This window comes from Pelophylax lessonae (assembly GCF_965119305.1).
Source record: "Pelophylax lessonae genome assembly, chromosome: 3".
In the NCBI taxonomy this organism is placed as follows: domain Eukaryota; kingdom Metazoa; phylum Chordata; class Amphibia; order Anura; family Ranidae; genus Pelophylax; species Pelophylax lessonae.
Window position 1 is genome coordinate 643,684,082 of NC_138770.1, and position 21,582 is coordinate 643,705,663.

A 21,582-nucleotide genomic window follows, 5' to 3' on the forward strand; every position below is an offset into this window, starting at 1 on the left:
GATGTGCAGGCTATACAATTTTTATCGTACGTCAACACAACGTCCTATTTTCGTTTAATTAGTATAGTTTTCGTCTGAAAAAAATCTTATGAGCAAGACTAGGCATGCTGAGAGACGAAAGAACACATAGAAAGCAATCCAACACATGACATCACTTCTGAAGTTGAATTCTGTCGTACGGGAAAATTCGTATGAAAAAACCTCTTCACTTTCCACATCAGACTAGCATGCCACAAAAAACGGACGGCAGATCGTTCGATAATCTGATTGTGTGTACGGGGCTTAACAGTGCAGTGATTACATGCACAGAATATATAGGGGGTGAGGGGTGATTTACTAAAACCTGTGCAGTGCAAAATCTGGTGCAGCTGTACATGGTAGCCAATCAGCTTCAAACTTCAGCTTTTTCATTAAAGCGGAGTTCCACCCATTTTTAATAGGTTGGAATACATAGATCTTTGTAATCCCCTTTAAAACGGCTTTTACCAATGGAAACTTTTTTTATTTTTTTTTGCTAGTAAATACCTTAATTTCGGCTTTATTCCTCCTCTCCTCACTTCCTGGTCCGATCGGCGATGACGTCATTCGGCGATCCGCAGTGTCTGCTGGGATGTATTCTATTCCAGAAATCTCGCAGTAGCTGTATCTGTACTGAGCCGTGCCTGCCCCGCCTCCGCCCCGCCTCCTCTCATTGAGTTGCATTGTATGAATGTATTAAGGCTGTTCTCTGCCCCGCCTCCGCCCCGCCTCCTCTCATTGAGTTGTATTGAGAGGAGGCGGGGCGGAGGCGGGGCAGAGAACAGCCTTAATACATTCATACAATGCAACTCAATGAGAGGAGGCGGGGCGGAGGCAGGGCAGGCACGGCTCAGTACAGATACAGCTACTGCGAGATTTCTGGAATAGAATACATCCCAGCAGACACTGCGGATCGCCGAATGACATCATCGCCGATCGGACCAGGAAGTGAGGAGAGGAGGAATAAAGCCGAAATTAAGGTATTTACTAGCAAAAAAAAAAAAAAAAAGTTTCCATTGGTAAAAGCCATTTTAAAGGGGATTACAAAGATCTAAAGTTCCAAAAATGGGTGGAACTCCACTTTAAAGCTATGACAAAAAAAAAAAACAAAAAACTTAAAGCTAATTGGTTTCTATGCAGAGCTGCACCAGATGATTCCTCCCTGATTTTCTATGTATATTGTTTTTATTATATTCAGGACAAAAAAAAATTAAAATGTTTGTATGTGAAATGTTGCATATGAAGTTTTACCTATATCCTGCCAGAGGATTGACAACCAAGCTACTTTTTGATTTTTTCACCAGGTTTATTTTAGCTGCTTTGCTGAAAAAGTTTGATATATTCAGAACTTAGTAAAAGCTCAAATTGTATATATAGAGAAATCCATCAATGAAACGACCCTTTATATTTACCCGATGAACATGTACAGTAACATGTCATTGTGTTCATCTTTGTCATTGTTGGGCAGGATCGCTATTAAACATTATCCATGACCGCAGTATTTTGTTTCATTTACTTATTGATGCTAAAAGGGATTTATTTTTATATTATCCCAGCTATTACTGGGGGCTTAGTGTTGGTTAGAGTTTTAGAAAAGACAATCTTTTAACACGATCATTTGTTTACACACAGAAGATAACCAGTGGGGATTATTCTAGGATCACTGGATTTTATGCGCAGTTTATTACATTTCTTTCCTTGATTTTATGTATTTATTTTTTTGTCTATTTTTTTTTTTCTACCAGACATCATGTCGACAGCTTGCTGAAATCTTGCTCCATTCCTTAAGTGAGAATTGCTATTGGTCTCCAATGAAAAGTCCTCCAGCTGAAACCATGAAGAGAGAAGACAGTTCGCTCCCTTACCACATCATCAGTCAGAAACCTCAAATTCACTCAGGAGATAAGTAAGGATTACTTACTTTATATATTACGTAATACACACCCTAAAAATATAATAGAAAGAAAATTATTAGCATTCTTGCATAAAGACTTTTTATTTATTTTTTTACGTGGTTCCTTCAAAAAGTTTTTGCATTTTTTTTCTTTAACTCTTTTTATTCGGAAATTCAAAAACAAAATGCATCACTTTTACTAAACTACAAGGTCAGCCGGCTTTCCAGACAGACTAGTCACATGACTGAGACACGACCAATTACTGCTCCTCCCGCCCCCACTGTTTCCAACGAAAAAATATAAGCGTGCAGAAACTATTTGAAGACCCCTCATTATATATCTTCAATTAAAAAATAAAGCATATTATAATTTTGCCTTTGAGCCAGCAAGTGGAGATTTAGTCTTATTTTCATCTTTTAAATACTTGTAGTGGTAGGTTAAAGGAGCGCCCTATATCCAATAAGAAGCAAAATATTGGATATTGGGTGCTCCTTTAACCTACAACATAAACCCAACCTTAACCTAAACAAGTATTTGCGGAAACAACTTTGGGGCCGTACCAAGAGGTAGCACCCCAAGCCCTTCAAAAGGGCTCACCGCCACCTTTCCATCCAGTCGGGCCAGATTTATCCGGACCGAACTCTCCCAACCCACCCCCACCATCACCCACTCACAGACCCTCTACTGAGCAAGTCAGTCCAGTGAGATCTTCAACCTATTAGAACTTTCATCTTTTCAAGGCTCTCAGTTTGCTTCTTTGATGAAAAAGCCCATTGTATACACAACTCATTGACTTATCAACAGTGTCTTATTGCAGTGGCTTGTTCCTTATTGGATGGCGTGGTGTAACCTGATTTAGGCACCAAACACACTGGGCATTTAGCCCTGGTGCATAGGACTCTGGTGTTTAGCTGTGATCACAGGTTCCCTGTCATGTACCTGGTCCTGGAACCAAGGTGGATGACTTCAGACGTGGCAAAGCAGAAGGCGTAGTCAGGGACCGATGCAAAGGTCAGAGAGCCAGTGGTCTACAAACAGGAGATCAGAGACTTGATCAAGCAAGCTGAGGTCATACACAGGACAGGAGACAAGAGTAGATCTGTGGGCAATCTGAGGTCAGAGTCGGGAGAGACAATGGGTATCCAAGGGCAAGCCGGGTCAGTAATGGGTAATCAGAAGCATAAGCAAAATAAGGGAACAGGAAGCAGGAAGCTAAAGACCAGTCAGCAATGTCAATGTGCCACAGTCACTCTTTTAAAAGCCAGAGGGGGCCAGGATCTGTCGTGCATTGCGTGCCCCGACACATAGTGCACATGTGTGCGCCATGGAGAACATATATTCGTATGTTCGCCTCCAATACGTGTGCATGCATTTTTGCATAAATGGGCGTGGCCATTTTGAAAATTGCTCACTGTACCAGGTCTACAGACAACTTTCCTCCGGCTACTCTCCTGACATGCCCTGAATATTAATGGCAGAATGAGCCCAAGGATTAATCCCTGGAATGAAAGAAGACTGTGTCACGGCATTCATCCCTCAGTGCATACTGCCCAAAAGGTTCGTACAGCTAGGTGCACCATCCTGACAGCCTGTCATAGAGTTTTAAAGGCTACATGCAAAAGTGTTGGATGGGCACCTGTGTCCTCCACAGGGCCAAACACCCAGCATGCATGGGGCCTTAAAGTAACAGGTAGCACTCAAGTGGTGGAATGATTGCCTGTGGGAAGTTGCAGTGATGACCGGGACTCAAAAGGGCAGGCGGTGTGAATTTCTACAGTGCAGTAGCTGTTGCAGTTGGGATGACAGGTGCACATAGAAATTCAGAAACTGAGCAAAATACTAGATCAGAGACGACTGTGAAGTCAGTGCAGCTTCAAGTCAGCAAAAAAAAACGCACGATCAGTGGAGAAGGCTAAAGCTGGCCATATGCTAGTAGAATTTTGTTTGAAATTTTTCATTTTCGAAATGTTCATTCGATTTTTTTTTAATGGTTAGCATGCTCAAATCAGTGATCGTGTACGACTGTAGTGATGAGAAAATTCAAGGGAGTAGGGATGTCCTTGTATACAATTTTTGGGCAATTTTTAGGCATTTTGCCAAGGTACTCCTGAAGAAACCTCAAGGCACCCCAGAATGCCTGGGCACCCTGGTTGAAAAAGGCTGATTTAGTAAATCAACCCCATTGACTCAACAACTGCCATGTTCCAGACCTTCCCAGAAGTCTCTGCCTGGCGATTTGACTTATTATCTGGATCATTTTTATTGTAAAAAGCACAAAATATTCTCCTGAGAGCTGACATCCTTCGGAAGCCCCCCTGTATATATTTACATGTCCCACGAGGCACTTTGAGGAGGATCACAGTACATAATACAGATGTGTCTTGATGGGTATGAAGGATGAGGAGCCCCAGTGACGGTATTAGGTGGCACATGAATCATGCATGGCTTGTTTTCCGTTACTGCTCTGTCAATGTAACGCTTGTATGGAGCTGCAGTATAACCTAATTCTTCACTTTCTTCACTATTTGTAGCCTCTTCTGCCCTCAGGACAATATCGAGGAGGCTCTACTGCTGCTGCTAATCAGCGAATCAATGGTAAGCTATCAAGTCACGGCTTCCACGATTATTAATGTTTTGGAAAGAATATTTTTTTTCTTTTTTTTTTTATCAGAGTTGACAGATATGTACTGTATGTGATTTATTTTAGAGATTTTCCAGTCTTTTAGGTATTCTTTATGAACACTGGGCTTGTTATTCCTTTTCCTTTAAAAAGGAGAAGGACCCCTTCCATGTGTCGGGGGAACATTTGTACACTGACCAGAGGGGGGTAAAGGTCACAGCATGCCGGTATAATTGCCCAAAGGTGGCTCCCTTACTGCCTGTGCCTCTTGGCGAGAGAGTGACTTCTAGTGGCGTACCAGTAGCACAGGCATGAAGAGATGTATGTTGGAAAATGACTTTGGGGGAATGGATTAAAGAATTGGTATTTCACTTCCAGCCCTAAGAGTTTATGTCAGCTTTTTTTAACCACTTGCCTACCAGGCATTTTTACCCCCTTCCTGCCCAGGCCAATTTTCAGCTTTCAGCGCTGTCACACTTTGAATGACAATTGCACGGTCATGCTACACTGTACTCATATGAAATTTTTATCATTTTTTCACACAAATATGGCTTTCTTTGGGTGGTATTTAATCACCACTGGGCTTTTTTTTAATTGTTGCTAAACAAACCAAATAGGGCCAAAAATGTAGCAAAAAAATAAATAAAAACGTTTTTCAAAGGTTGTTGTAAAATTTTTCAAACAGGTAATCTTTCTCCTTCACTGATGTGCACTGATGAGGCAGCACTGATGGGCATTGAAAGGTTTCACTGATATACACTGATAGGCTGCACTGATGAGGCAGCACTGGTGGGCACTGACGAGGATGCAATGATAGGCAGCACTGATGGGCACTGACGAGGAGGCAATGATAGGCAGCACTGATGGGCACTGATGAGGCACTGATAGGTGACACTGATAGGTTGCACTGATGGGCACTTATATGCGGCACTGACGGGAACTGATGGGTTGCACTGATAGGCAGCACTGAGGGGCACTGATAGGTGGCACAGATTTTTTGTTTTATTTATTTTGTATTCCACTTGCACATCTGCTGCAGTTTTGTCTGTCTGTGTGCATATATACATGTGTCTGTATGTTGGTGTTCCTATGTGTGTCTGTATATGCAGGACTTTTTTTCAGCGGGAACGCGGGGGAATGCAGTTCCGGCACCTCCAGAACTGAATGTATGTACTGTATGTAATGTATGTTGCTGGGGATCAGTTGTTGCTGGGAGGGAGGTACTGTAGAGGAAGGGGTCTATTGATGCTGGCTACTGAGGAACCTTTTGTTGCTGGAAGGGATCTATTTTTGCAGGGGGGGGGGGGGGTCTATTGTTGCTGGTAGGCATCTATTGTTGCTGGGGGTGAATCTTATGTTGCAGGGCGTCAATTGTTGCTGGGAGGGATGTACTGTTGAGGGAGGGGTCTTTGTTTCTGGCTGCTGGAGGGTCTATTGATGCCGGCTGTTGGGAGTCTATTGTTGCTGGGGTGGATCTATTGTCGTTGGAGTGTCCATGCTAGATCTATTTTACTGTCTTTCTTGTTATCATTAACAAATTCCATCCAAAATACTTAGCACCACAAAATAATACTTGGGTCTCTATTCTCTAAAAGGGGCGGTATTGGGAGGTGGGTAAGGGGCGGAATCAAGGAACGGTTCATGGAGGTGGGTAAGGGGCAGAGGCGAAGGGTGACTTAAAAGAAAAGAGTTCCTGAACCTATTCTCTGAGAAAAAAAGCCCTGTGTATATGTATGTAGGCGGTTCACTTTGGAAAGGAAATATCCCCAAAACTTCCATCATCCAATCATGTACCAGCAAAAATGCTGCTTTTTTTTCTTCCTTGCAAATGATTGGCTATTCTTTGTAATGTAAAATAACACTACTTTTAGTAAGCTCTGGGGAAAATATCTATTGCAGAGTGCAACTTCTCTTGCAAAGTAAACAGCCTTCTAGACTTCACTTGCCTACCACTCACTGCCTGAAGAGGACTCACTGATGGATTATCATTAGGCCTCATGCACACAGGACATTAGAAAAAATGACCTGCAGAGCCACTACCAACTCCAGGAAAAAGCAGCTGTTAAAACGTGCTTTTAGTAGCTTTTTCCATTGGCGTTAATGCGTGTTTAGCCGCGTTGGCTTTCAGCAGCGTTTTTCTGCCTCTATTCAAAATCAGTGGTTGCCTATGAGCCGTCTTTGAGACGGCTTTAAGCCCATTGATGTGAATGGAAGTCGCATCCAAGTCGGATCAGGATGATCCGACTTGTGGTGCGACTTGCGCTCTGGGGATCTTGAGGGGGAACTCCATGCCAAAATGAAAAAAACCCGGCGTGCAAAAAAACGGCGTGGGGTCCCCCCCAAAATCCATACGAGACCCTTATCCGAGCATGCAGCCCGGCAGGTCAGGAAAGGGGAGGGGGTGAGCGAGCGACCCCCCCACCCCAAAGCACTTTGTCCCCATGTGGACAAAGGGCCTCTTCCCGAAAACCCTGGGCGGTGGTTGTGGGGGTCTAAGGGCAGGGGACTTATCTAAATCTGGACGCCTTCTGTAACAAGGGGGCCCCCAGATCCCGCCCCCCCCCCCATGTGAATGAGTATGGGGAACATTGTACCCCTACCCATTCACCCCAAAAAAAGGCAGTGTAGTGTAAATGATGACAAGAGACGGTTTTGAGAAGTCCTTTATTAAAAATCTTCCTCTGATCTTCTCCCTCCGATCTTCTCCCTCTTATCTTCTCTGCTGCCAATCCGGTCCTCCTCCGACGATGTCTCCCGTGATTATGCTGGCTCCGCGCTTTGCAGCTTCTTATATAGCGCACTGCTCCGACATTACATGCGATCGGCTGTGCGGTGCGAGTTTAGCCATACAGTTTGTATGGCTAAATTCGCACCGCAGCCGTGCCAAACACGCACAGGGACCCTTTTTGGAAGCCGCATCAGGATCGGATCGCACAGCGGTTCACACTTGTGCGATCCGATCCTGTGCGAACTGCACGATCGCACTGCGATATGCGATCAAACTGGGGGTGTCGTTAAGATTACATTGACACCCCCAGCGTATCGCATATGGCAGTGTGAACTGCCGGGGGTGCGTGTGCGATGCGGGAACAGGCTGCGGATTCGCAGCCTTCCCGCACTCGCATAAGTGTGAACCGGGCTTAATGGAAACACTTTATTTTTTATTTTATGTTTTATTGTAATGATTATTGGTAAGATGTTTATAGATGAAAGACTAAGCCCCCATTCACACTACCCCGCGACTTAGCAGGCGACTTGTCAGCCTGACAAGACGCAGTCCTTCGCGGTCCATTGACCGCTACAGGACCGGTTCTAATAGGAGAGACACAAGTCGCTCCTACTTAGAAAAAGGGTCCTGTACTACTTCGGGGCGACCTCGGAGCGACTTGCATAGACTTTCATTATATGAAGTCCGTGCAAGTCGCGCCGAAGTCGCGGTGCACAGGACTTCACAAGTCACCCCCGAAGTAGTACAGAGTCGTGCCGCGCTAGTGTGAATGGGCTCTAACAATGAATTCTATAATTTTTTTTACTGTGTAAATTAAAGACATGGATGAACAAGTTTGGGGTGGAGGAACTTGACTGGTCTGCACAGAGTCCTGCCCTCAACACAATAGAACACCCTTGGGATGAATTAGAGCTGAGACTGCCAGCCAAGCCTTCTCTCCAACATCAGTGCTTCGAAACAAATTTGGGATGCATAGCACCTTGCTCCTGCGCTCAGAACCAGAGCCCCCCCGACTACTACTTCCACGGAACTCGCACTTGGCATCCCAAATGGCTGAGGCCTTGCTGCCCTATAAGACCGGGGTAGTCTGAAAGTACTGCAAACAAAAAGACAAAAAAAGGGCGCACCGGCCTAGCGCATTATCCTCAATACAGGCTTTATTAGTAGAAAGTAAAAAATGACTACTCACAAACAATGGTATAACCAGCATATCAAATCCAAATATCAGTAGCACTCTATGTCAATGTCCACTGTCCTTGACGAATGATGGCTAACGCGTTTCGAGGCTCTGCCTCTTCCTCAGAGCCACACATTAGTGCCTGACCTCACAAATGCACTTCTGGAAGAATGGTCAAACATTCCCATAGACACACTCCTAAACCTTGTGGACAGCTTTCCCAGAAGAGTTGAAGCTGTTATAGCTGCAAAGGGTGGGCCAACTCAATACTGAACCCTACAGACTGAGACTGGGATGCCATTAAAGTTCATGTGCGTGTAAAGGCAGGCGTCCCAATACTTTTGCCAATATAGTGTATTTCTATATGTGACACATTGGCTTGTTCTGCATGTATTTTTCTTGATATCGTTATATTATATATGATATCAATTCTAATATAAGGTGATGTACGTACCATGGTGGTAATGGGTATGAATGCATATAAAAGCAAATAAACGAAAGTGCTAAAACTGAATTAAAATTGAATTAGTGACAGGAAGTCATCTGTGTGTAGGAAAATGTCTCTCCCTGCGATATTCCCGTCATCTTAATGATATTACGCTCTGACGGGCTCCTGAGGCTTTTAAGTTTATCCATGTATGACATTAAAAGCTCTTTCATGTGATTTAGCGTGCAGATTATTTTTACCGGCACTATAAAATGCAGTAAAGGTAATTGATGTATGTCTTGATTACATAAGATTGGAAATGTTAAAAAGATTTAGGTCTAGTTCACACGAGCCTCAGCTAGTAAACACTAAACTGCAGAGCAATGTGCGCAGCAAGCATTTATAAAGGATTTTAAAAGCTTTCAGCAGGCTTCGAGCAGCTTTCTACAAACCCCTAAAGCGGTTGTATACTCAAAAAAAAAAACCCTGCAAGACAAAGGCATAATGAGCTAGTATGCATCGCATACTACCTTATTATGAAATACTTACCTTAAAACGAAGCCCCAACACAGACCCCCGAACACCGCTGTGGGAGCGGACATGATCACTCAGCGTCTCTTCAGGGTTCGGCGGCTCCGGCGCTGTGAGTGGCCGGAAGCCGCGATGACGTCATTCCCGCGCATGCGCGCGGGGGATTAACTTTCCGGCAAGGAACTCTGAAGGTCCGCTGGACCTTCAGAGCGCATGCGCCGCTAGCGTCAGTGGCTGCATGCAGTGAAAATATCTTCTAAACCGTGCAGGTTTAGGAGATTTTAATTGTACCTACAGGTAAGCCTTATTATAGCGTGTAATAAAATAACCGCGCTGAACACAAAAAATCCAATAAAGCGAAAAATTGAATTCAATCAAAGCTGCAGCTACAGTGGGAGACACCAAAGTAACAAGTAAAAGGGGGTAAAGCTGCGCTAAATGATGTATGTAATAAAACAATCCAGTGAAAATTATCTCTAGGAGATAGCAATAAACTATCAAATTGGTGACTAATCAAAAAATAGTGCATTCAACAAATCAATAGAAGTGACTCCGGGGTAATGCAATAAATACAGTAACACAAAAGTTCATAAAGGAAAAAATAAAGAGTCTAAAGGTGAATAAATAGTGTTCAGGGACAGAATCCTCCACCACTAAATGATATTCTTTCCACCGTGCTGGGAATTAAATCACGCTAATGCGCTTACCAGATGATGGCTATAATCAGGCATGTAGCACTCATGAGAGTATATCCAACCAGCTCAAACCAGGACCCTTGGCAACTCCACTCAGACCAGCAGGATGACTCCCCTCAGACCAGCAAGATGACAGACACCGCAGCATATAGACCCGGGCAGTCCACAATCCAACAGTGGTCATGAAAGAATAAGGGCCACCATAGTGAAGTATGTATGGATGCACATTTATTAAAAATGGTAAAACACTTACATGTACGTAAAGGAACAGCGTTTGTATCGGCAGGATCTACAAAACACTTCCGCCCGACTTCCGGGTATCACGTGGTGACGTCAGCACACCTTCCCGACGCGTTTCGTCATAGATGACGTCTTCCTGGGGACTCGGGCGGCGTGCTGACTCACCACTTAAATATCCACAGACTGGCGGAAATAAACAATCGTCACCGCCCCCCTCTGGACCGTACCCACATGCAGCAAACGCCATGTCTAGTATGGGAAATTGCCAGCAACAACCATTAGGCTTTACTAGCATACGGCTGACGGCCATATTGGGGTGGGTTAATGGACTGAAACAGCAATCGTTATTATAGGCTTACCTGTAGGTAAAAGTCAACAAAATGACTATACTACCGCTTTAAAGCCAGGACTTGACAAATGTGTATCAATCTAGGAGCCAGCTAAAAAAGTTACGAGACATTTTTTTAAACTAACATAAGGGTTGGATATGTAACATGTTCCCGAAGGTGGACTCATCCTTTAACCCAGGGATCCTCAAAATACGGCCCTCCAGTTGTTGCGGAACTACACATCCCATGAGGCATTGTAAAACTCAGACATTCACTGACATGACTAGGCATGATGGAAATTGTAGTTCCCGAACAAATAGAGGGCCATAGTTTGAAGACCCCTGCTTTAACCCTTTCACAACCAGAGCCACTTTTGCATTTTTTGCACAAGTTAAAAAAAAAACATTTTAGGAATGAACCTTACATACAACCCCCAAGCATTATACATTTTCTGAAGGCAGACACCCTAGAGAATGAAATAGTGGTAGTTCCAATTTCTGTAAAAAAAACACATTAAAAGTTAATTTAATAAATTACCCAAATTTTGGTAAAATATAAAAGCTGAGGTTGCACCGAGTAAATGCAGTGCCTGGCCAAAAGAAAAGTCGCCACCTGGAATTAACTAAGCATGTTACTGCATGTGCCAAAAGAATGAGGTCAGCTGACTACCTGAATATACTAAATGACCAGGTTATTCCATCAATGGATTTGTTCTTCCCTGATGGCACGGGAATATTCCAAGATGAAGATTGCTGGAAAGAGGGATGGGGCACTAAGGTGTGGTAAATAGCCATGTCCCATAAATCAAAACACTGGCATGGAGTGTTGGCAAAAGGGTGTCATGGAAGTTTATTGATAGTAGGGGTTAAAAACAAACCGGTCCTGAAGTCTTCGATGTCACTCTAGGGTGCTGTGGGGGTCCCGTAGCTTGGGATCGTAAGCAGGATAGCCCAAAGCCAAAGATGGTGGAAAGGAGTGGGATCTGGGGGGTCCGAAGGAACACCAATGCAGACAGGTTTAACTGTGCAGATGCTGTGTGCGGCCGCAATACAGGCTGTGTACCGGACCTGCCTCTAACACCGGAAGTGTTCCCTTGGCTACGTCACCAGAAGTGACGACCGAAGCAGAGATGGAACGCTGACCGGATGTAGATAGTGAAACGCAAGCTCCTGGTTGCCGTGACTACATGTTTCGCACGCATGCGCTTTGTCAAGGTATGAACCTTCCTTTCTTGAACCTCCAGCATCAATGAGCCTTGGCTGCCCATGGCGCTCTCTCCAGTTTTCCTTACTTGGACCACTTTTGGTCGGTTCTGACCACCGTAGACCACGATCATTCCACAAGAGCTGCAGTTTTGGAGTTGCTCTGACCCAGATGTCTAGCCATTACAATTTAGCTCTTGTCGAAGTCCCTCAAATCCTTATGCTTGCCCATTTCTTTCTGCTTTTAACCACTTGCGGACCGCGTACTGTATATATACGTCGGCAGAGTGGCTCCTACAGGCAAAACAACATACCGGTACGTTGTTTGCCCGGGGGCAGTTAGGGGGCGCGCTCCCGCCCCGATCCTCTGCGGGGAAGCCAATGCGTGTGTCAGGCGACTCTCATTGCCGCCTGACACCCGCGATCGTTCCCCGATGTGAGAGAAGGACGGTCGGCTGTTGTAAACACAGCTGACCGTCCTTCTCCCTGAAATGATCATAGAGCGCCTGTGATCCTTCTATATAGGATCACATTTCTCTATGGTCATCTCAGAAGCCACACCCCCCCCACAGTTAGAATCACTTCCCTAGGGTCATCATTTAACCCCTTGATCACCTATAATGTTAACCCCTTCCCTGCCAGTGTCATTAGTACAGTAACAGTGCAGATTTTTAGCACTGATTACTGTAGTAATGTCACTGGTCCCCCCAAAAGTGTCAAAGATGTCAGTTAGGGGTTCGATCTGTCCGCCGCAGTGCCGCAGTCCCACTAAAAATTGCAGATCGCCGCCATTACTAGTAAAAAAAAAAAAAAAAAAACAATAAAAATTACATAAATCTTTCCCCCAGTTTTTAGATGCGATAACTTTTGCGCAAACCAATCAAAATATACTTATTGCGATTTTTTTTTTTTACTAAAAATATGTAGCAGAAAACAAATTGGCCTAAAATGTTAAATTTTGATTTTTAATATTTTTTTTGGAGAATGTCAGTGTCCAATTCACACTAGCAAGACTTGTCAGGCGACTTGGTCAGCCTGACAAGTCGTGCACCGTCGCTCCCACTGTGCAGTACAGGACCCGTTCTAATAGGAGCGACACAAGTCGCTTTGACTTAGAAAAAGGGTCCTGTACTACTTGGGGGCGACCTGGAGGCGACTTGCATTGACTTCCATTATGTGAAGTCCGTGCAAGTCGCGCCGAAGTCGCACTGCACGCGACTTCACAGGTCGGAGCGACCTAATGTGAACGGGGACTCATATAGCAGAATGTGAAAAATATTGTTTTTTTTTTTTTCAAAATTGTCGCTCTTTTTTTGTTTATAGAGCGAAAAATTGCACAGGTGATCAAATACCCCCAAAAGAAAGCTCTATTTGTGGGAAAAAAAGGACGACAATTTTATTTGGGTACAGCATCGCACGACCGCGCAATTGTCCGTTAAAAATAACGCAGTGCCGAATCGCAAAATAGGGCCTGGTCATTAAGGGGGCAAATCCTTCCGGTCTTAAAGTGGTTAACACATCAACTTCAGGAACAACATGTTTTTACTTGCTGCCTAATATATCCCACCCACTTTCACATGCAATGAATAATTAATGGAATTCACTTTACCTGTCAGTGGTTATAATGTTTAGCCTGGTTGGTGTGCATTGCAAATAATTTATTATATTTGCTTTCTGTGGGAAGCGGAATATTTTCCCGATACACGAGTGACATTGTACAAATATTAGTAGTGATGGGGTGTAGTTGCTGTAAGTTACATCACTTGGCACATTATCCTCGCTCTTTCCTAATAAGCCTGCAGGTTGATAGATTCTGCTTTGTCAGGGTGATTCACAGCCTTGTGCAGCCTTTTGTATTGTGGCATGATTCAATAAGTGTCACATTGCCTGTTATAGAACGCTCCCAGCACATTGTAAGCCTTCTAATTCTAGACAACCACACTGTGCCCTTTCACTGCATTCCTTATATAATATTGTAACTGATGCAAATCATAAACACTTTATGGATTTCACAATTATTGTATATCCAGACCCAAAAATCAAAATGTAATCCAGTAAAATCTTCGATTGAGCATAATTTGTTTTGGAAACATGCTTGTAATCCAAAGCACTCTTATATCAAAAGAAATTTGCCCATAATAACGGAAACTCGGATAATTCGTTCCCTAACTGTTAAGGCTCCTTTCACACAAGCGGTGCGCCCGACAAACTCTGTTTTGCTCAGTCGGGATCGATCCGCCGATCTCCGCTGAGCAGGCGGATGACAGCTCCGTCTCCGCTTACTTTGTAGAGACGGAGCTGTCAGATCCCCGCTCTACTCTATGGGAGATCAGATGAAAACGAACCGTCTGTCTGTTTTCATCCAATCCTATCCGATCCGCCAGGTGGATGGATAATAGGGTTTCCACCCATCTGGATTTCATGGACAGTATCGAATCGGAGAGCAGCGGGTGTCAGAGGACATGTCTCCACTGACATCCGCTGCTCCATAGGGCTGCATGGAGCATCCGATCAGGTCCGCCTGAAAAACTGACAGGTGGACCGGAACTGAAAGCCTGTGTGAAAGGGGTCTTATTCATAAGTTCTTCAGTTTATAGTCCATATAAAAAGATTATAGCAATGTGATAGGTTGTGTAACCATTAAATGTCCATCCACAAATGGTGCCTTCACTAGAAGCAAAATCCAGCAGGAGCTACAGAGTATAAAAGAGAAGAGAGGCGCCTCTAAGTGTAGCAATATGGTTCCATTTAATGAAGGTTCAACATTTAGCAACTCACATGGTTGATGAATAAAACAGGCACACCTAAGTATGCAGGCATCCGGGGTAAAGCTGTCCACATAGACCATCCTCCGCACTGTCGGCTCTCACTGCCATCAGTCTGCAGTCGTGACTGGGAAGACTACCCTGCAGTAGAGTGATCTGAAAGAGAGGCTTGAATCGCTCGTGGAGCGCAGTATGGAAGGGATGACATTGATGGCGGTGAGGAGGATGGTCTATATGGACAGCTTTACCCTGGATGCCTGCATACTTAGATGTGCCTGTTTTAATTATCAGTCATGTGAGTTGCTAAATGTTGAACCTTCAATAAATGCAACAATATTGCTACACTTAGAGGCGTCTCTCTTCTCTATATACTCAGTTGTGACATGACGCTACTTATATATCAAGACATCACTTGTTTATCGAGTCAAAATTGATAAAAAAAAAAAATGTTGCTTGTCTTGCAAAACGTTTTTAGACCAAGTTGTTCTCAATCCAAGGTTTTACTGTATATACACCGATCAGCCATAACATTATGACCACTGACACGTAAAGGGAATATCGCGTTACAATGGCACCTGAACATTGCTGGGATATATTAGGCAGTAAGTGAACATGTTGTCCATGAAGTTGATGTGGTGAAAGCAGAAAACAATGGGCATCGCAGTGTATGGGGCTGTAAAGCCCACATGTGACCCGTGTAAAAGCTTCTACAATGGTCACATGAACATCAGAACTGGACTACGTAACAATGGAAGAAGATGGCCTGGTCCGATGAATCATGTTTTCTTTTACATCATGTGGATGGCCGGGTGCATGTGCGTCACTTACCTGGGGAAGGGATGGCACCAGGATGTGGTATAAGAAGGCAAGTCGGTAGAGGCGGTGTGATGCTTTGGGCAATGATCTGCTGGGAAACCTTGGGTCCTGCCATTCATGTGGATGTTACTTTGATGTCCATGCCTCAATGGGTCAGGGCTGTTTTAGCAAAAGGGAGCCACCGCCACTCATTAGGTGGGTGATCATAATGTTATGGCTGATCGGTGCAAGTGTATATTGAAGTTTACCCATCTTTAGATGTGGTGTATACTTTTTTTTTTTTTTTTCAGGATGTTTTTTTTTTGCTTTGTAAATAAAAATTGCGGTGTCCTCAAAACATAGTAACCATCCACCGTGCAGAAATGATCACTTGTGCCACTTGTCCACCACCATGTATGCACTCACCAGACACTTAGTTGCGAGTGAATGCAGCAGACACAGCCTCTGTTGTACATTCATTCTCAGTTCTTAAAGCGGAGTTCCACCCAAAAGTGTAACTTCCACTCATTTGTTCATCCCCCCTCCAGTGCCACATTTGGCACCTTTCAGGGGGGAGGGGGGAATGGGTACATGTTTTTGACAGGTACCCTTCCCCACCTCCGGGAGACAGCGCCATGGCACCGTCCCTCGGACGTTTGGCTCCCTCTTCCTTCCCCCGCCGCCGAGCCAATCCGAAAGCACAGCGCACTTTGCGCATGCGCAGTAGGGACCCGCCCGTGAAGCCACAAGGCTTCACTGCTGGGATCCCTTATCGGCAATGGTGGCGGCAGCATCCGACAGCCGATGGAAACATCGGCTGAGGCGCCGACATCACTGGACTGCTGGACAGGTAAGTGTCCTAATATTAAAAGTCAGCAGCTACAGTATGTGTACAGTGTGTGTAGTACAGTATGTGTACAGTGTGTGTAGTACAGTGTGTGTAGTACAGTATGTGTACAGTGTGTGTAGTACAGTATGTGTACAGTGTGTGTAGTACAGTGTGTGTAGTACAGTATGTGTACAGTGTGTGTAGTACAGTATGTGTACAGTGTGTGTAGTACAGTATGTGTACAGTGTGTGTAGTACAGTATGTGTACAGTATGTGTAGTACAGTATGTGTACAGTATGTGTAGCTGCTGACTTTAAATGTTTGGAATTTGGGAGCGGAACTCCGCTTTAAGGACAATCACCAGCGATTCCACAATTCTCCAACAGGAGACGACCCAACCAGGAAGAATACTGTATAAAAAGTATCTCACCACACAAAGTAATGCTGTATATAGTATAGTGTTTATTGTGAAATTAAAACACAGCTTCAAAATTCAATAAATCCAAGCAGAAATCCAAAATAGAAAATTCAGTATGATTAAACCAAAACAAAGCTCGGCCGAACTTACTAAGATGGCTGCCGTCCCCTAAAACGGAAGCGGCGGCATGACATCAGGTTGTAGGTCCTCTCAACGCGTTTCATGCACAGACACGTCTTTTGTTGTCACCTGGTGATCTTGCCAGGAACATGCTTTCTGTCCTAGGGTGACAACATTCACTCACCCTATTGTGTCAACACAGTAGAACCAGGATAGGACTACGCATTCTACTCCTCTTCCCTTCCCCTATAACATAGGAGGAGAGGTCCTGTCTAAACTGCTGGCAACAAAAGTGAGTACACCCCTAAGTACAAATGTCCAAATTGGGTCCAATTAACCATTTTCCCTCCCCGGTGTCATGTGACTTGTTAGTATTACAAGGTCTCAGGTGTGAATGGGGAGCAGGTGTGTTAAATTTGGTGTTATCACTCTCATTTTCTCAATCTGGTCACTGGAAGTTCAACATGGCACCTCATGGCAAAGAACTCTCTGAGGATCTGAAAAAAAGAATTGTTGCTCTACATAAAGATGGCTTAGGCTATAAGAAGATTGCCAAGGCCATACAGCAGTTTAACAGGACAGGTTCCACTCAGAACAGGCCTCACCATGGTCCGCCAAAGAAGTTGTGTGCACGTTCTCAGCGTCATATCCAGAGGTTGTCTTTGGGAAATAGATGTATGAGTGCTGCCAGCATTGCTGAAGGGGTTGGAGGGGTGGAGGTTCAGCCTGTCAGTGCTCAGACCATACACTGCACACTGCATCAAATTGGTCTGCATGGCTGTCATCCCAGAAGGAAGCCTCTTCTAAAGATGATGCACAAGAAAGCCTGCAAACAGTTTTCTGAAGACAAGCAGACTAAGGACATGGATTGCTGGAACCATGTCCTGTGGTCTGATGAGACCAAGATAAACTTATTTGGTTCAGATGGTGTCAAGCGTGTGTGGCGGCAACCAGGTGAGGAGTACAAAGACAAGTGTGTCTTGCCTACAGTCAAGCATGGTGGTGGGAGTGTCATGGTCTGGGGCTGCATGAGTGCTGCCGGCACTGGGGAGCTAAAATTCATTGAGGGAACCATGAATGCCAACATGTACTGTGACATACTGAAGCAGAGCATGATTCCCCCCCTTCAGACCCTGGGCCACAGGCAGGATTTCAACAGGATAACGACCCCAAACACACCTCCAAGACGACCACTGCCTGGCCAGGTGATGGAATGGCCAAGCATGTCTCCAGACCTAAACCCTATTGAGCATCTGTGGGGTATCCTCAAATGGAAGGTGGAGGAGTGCAAGGTCTCTAACATCCACCAGCTCCGTGATGTTGTCATGGAGGAGTGGAAGAGGACTCCAGTGGCAACCGGTGAACTCCCTACCCCAGAGGGTTAAGGCAGTGCTGGAAAATAATGGTGGCCAAAATATTGACACTTTGGGCCAAATTTGGACATTTTGACTTGGGGGTGTACTCACTTTTATTGTCAGTGGTTTGGACATTAATGGCTGTGTGTTGAGTTATTTTGAGGGAACAGCAAATTTACACTGTTATACAAGCTGTACACTCACTACTTTACATTGTAGCAAAGTGTCATTTCTTCAGTGTTGTCACATGAAAAGATATAATAAAATATTTACAAAAATGTGAGGGGTGTACTCACTTTTGTGAGATACTATATATTAATTCCTTCTGTATGTAGTTATCAGCAGAAAGACATTATAGCCAGTGTTCCTACTTCAGCTTATATAATGATGTAGAATGCTTAGCGCACTATAACATAATGTGGCGGGCTTTCATTCCCCATAGAACAGTAAGCAGACATTTATGGATTATGTAACCCTGACATCATACGCCTTTCGAGACTCTCATTTCTCTAATACAGCCCACCCGTAATATTTCCATAACAACTGCAGAAGATTTTATTTTTACACTGTCCCACAGGAGAAACATTCCGATATTGCTAAAAATATCACTTTCCCCTATCTGAACAGTAATTAGGTAGCAGACCCCCCAGGAGGCATTTGGTGTATTGCAGGATATTCTATTTAACACTCCTTATGATTAAAGTGCTTGTAAACCCTTATATATACCCATTGAAGTGACCGGCCTCAGGTAATACACAAATCCTCCTACATCAGTTTTACCTGTTTATCTGCAGCTCTTATCTCTCGTCTACAGCTGTTCAAATGCAGATTTACCCAGCATTTCTGAGTTTCAGAAGGCAGAGTGTGGGGATTTGAGGTCACACACTGCACAGCATAGAGCAAGGGGCTGATTGTAATCTGAGACCCGAGTAAAGGGAATGGACAACCCCCCCCCCCCCACTCAGTCGTATAGGGAAACATGCACAGCTGAGGCTGTCAATCATCTGCTGTGTGCGGGAGGGGGGGGGGCGGGCAGGGTTGCTCCCTGACTTGTGAAGCGTGCAAATGCCCATGTACAGATCTGAATCGAACCTCATATCATATTCCCGTTCTTACATCAGCATCCTCAGTCCCTCCTTCACATCATAGTCCCTCCCCTTAACATCAAAATCCCCCCTTCACATTACTATTCTCAGCCCCCCCCTTATATTACTGTTCTCAGCCCCCCTCACATTACTGTCCTTAGCCCTGCCCCATTACTGTCCCACAATAATGTCCTCAGTCCCCCATAATGGTCCCCAGTCCCCTCCCATTACTGTCCTTAGCCCATCCATTACTGTCTTCCAACCCCCTCATTACTGTCCTGAGCCCCCTCCCCCGCACATTACTGTTCTTAGTCCTCCCCTTTGCTGTCCTTACCCCCACTCCCCCATTACTGACCTGAGCCCCTTGCCCATTACTGTCCTTAGCCCCCCATTGCAATTCTGACCCCCGCGCCATTTCTTTCCTTAGTGACCCCAGTAATGTCATTAGCCCCTCATTACTGTCCTGAGCTCCCCCCTTAACTGTACTGAGTCCCCCCAATTACTTTCCTGAGGTCCCTCCCTTAACTGTCCTGAGTGCCCTATTCATGTCCTCAGCCCCCCTTTACATCCCCCCTCTTCCTGTACTACCTTATACAGACCGGGAGGAGGGAGGGAGGCACAGCAGGTTTGGACAGGGGGTGGGGACTGAAACCTGGTGATTGGTTGCTAGGAACGCCCTGCATCCTAAAAAGCATTTACCTGTTTGGTAATTCGGGCAGCCCTTCCCTCCATCCAGAGCTGTCCCGCCTCCTGCTTTCCGCTCTGTGAGAATGACAGCGGCGGCGGTGATGGCTCTGGGCAGAATGGCACCTAAATGGCGAGACTATGGTGCAGATAGTACATTGACTTGGTCTGGATGTGGACCGCAGGTCCGCCATTTAGTAATGCCTGCACTAGGTGCTTTGGAATGAGGCAAGTACTCACTATAGAAGGATATGCTTTGATCATTTTTCATTTCAGAGGTTTACAACCACTTTAAATTGTAAGTCTAGGCCCTATAATAAAGGTCTAGTTTTTTTGTATACAGTATATTTATATAGTGCCAACAGTTTTCACGTGGCTTTACAATATAAAGGACACAGACACACAACAGCAAAAAAAGAAAAATTATTAATGAGCTTTAACTATTCCTTGCTCCTTCTAAAATTATTTTGAATTATGTTTTTGCCTAAGATACACTTTAAGGGACACTCATTAGGGCAAGGATATCAATATTATGGTATACACATGTTATTTGATCTGGGGACTGAATACTTTTATACAGGGGGGCCCGGATGAAACAGAAGAAAAACATGAACGAAGGGCTGGCATGACAGGGGTTAAAGGGGTTTGGAGCTAGAGTTACCTATTTTTCTTGTGGGTTGTTTTTTTTGTTTTTTTTGCTTGTAGGGTGCTTGTTGTCATGCAGCCAGAAGGATGCAAGGTCCTTGTAGGTTACTGTGGGCACAAAGGTACCTGTCTGAGGTGTTCTAAAGGAGGTATCTGCGGTTGGTCGTCTTTGAGTTGGTGATGTTGCGGGTGTAGACCTGCTTTAGGTAAGACACGGGTACAGGCAGTCCCCAGCATCCAAGGGGGCAGGGTGACGTCACGTCTGGTACCACCCAACGCGTTTAGTCATAGGTTGACGTCCCCTGGGGCGTTGCATTGTGAACGCTGGACGCCGCGGTTTACCTTCTTATCTGTTGTGTTTGACATGCACACTTTATCCGGACATTTGTAAGTGATTTTTTAATAAAGGGTTTATTTTAATCCAAGCAGTATTACGCTATGTGTTCCTTCTAACTCCCCTTTATACCTACGGCTTGGCACTTGTGGTGTATATTATGAGGAATTATATTTGGTGCATCCAACTGCCCCTATTCGCATCTCCTGTCGCATATATGGCCTGTCCTATTGGTGCCTGATTGCATCATCTGTGTGTTCATTGTGCATATGGTCTACCCATTAGTTTGGGGGCCACTGATTTCTGGTAAGCAGCCATTTTTTACATCCTACTCACGGGTGCTTTTTCTGATTTCCACCTACGTTGGGAAAAGGCCTCCTACCCATCACATCTCTGCTGGAACTTGTGGTTCATTCACCAAGTATTGCACTGTTTGATTTTAGTTCACAGATTATTTTTTCAGCAATATTACCAATTTCTTGTGGGGATTTCTGGACTTCACTGATATTGTTTCACTCTTTTTTGTTTTTTTATATATTTATATAGTTCTTGTTTATGTCTCACATTTATTTGAACATATATACACCCTCCACAAGAGTACCTGTAGACATTAAAAAAAAATAAATACATTTTTTTTTTTTAATGTCTGAAAATATCGGCCAATACCGATATCCGATGACCAAAATATCG

General features: G+C 44.5%; 1 protein-coding gene across 1 annotated transcript in view; it reads left to right on the forward strand.

The window, feature by feature from the left end:
- TTC7A (tetratricopeptide repeat domain 7A) overlaps nucleotides 1–21,582 on the forward strand; it is a 596,795-nt gene that overhangs the window by 182,494 nt on the left and 392,719 nt on the right. The window contains exons 7-8 of the mRNA XM_082252340.1: nucleotides 1,764–1,924; nucleotides 4,445–4,508. Coding sequence (XP_082108466.1) covers nucleotides 1,764–1,924; nucleotides 4,445–4,508 — 225 coding nt within the window. The remainder of the gene's footprint in view (nucleotides 1–1,763; nucleotides 1,925–4,444; nucleotides 4,509–21,582) is intronic.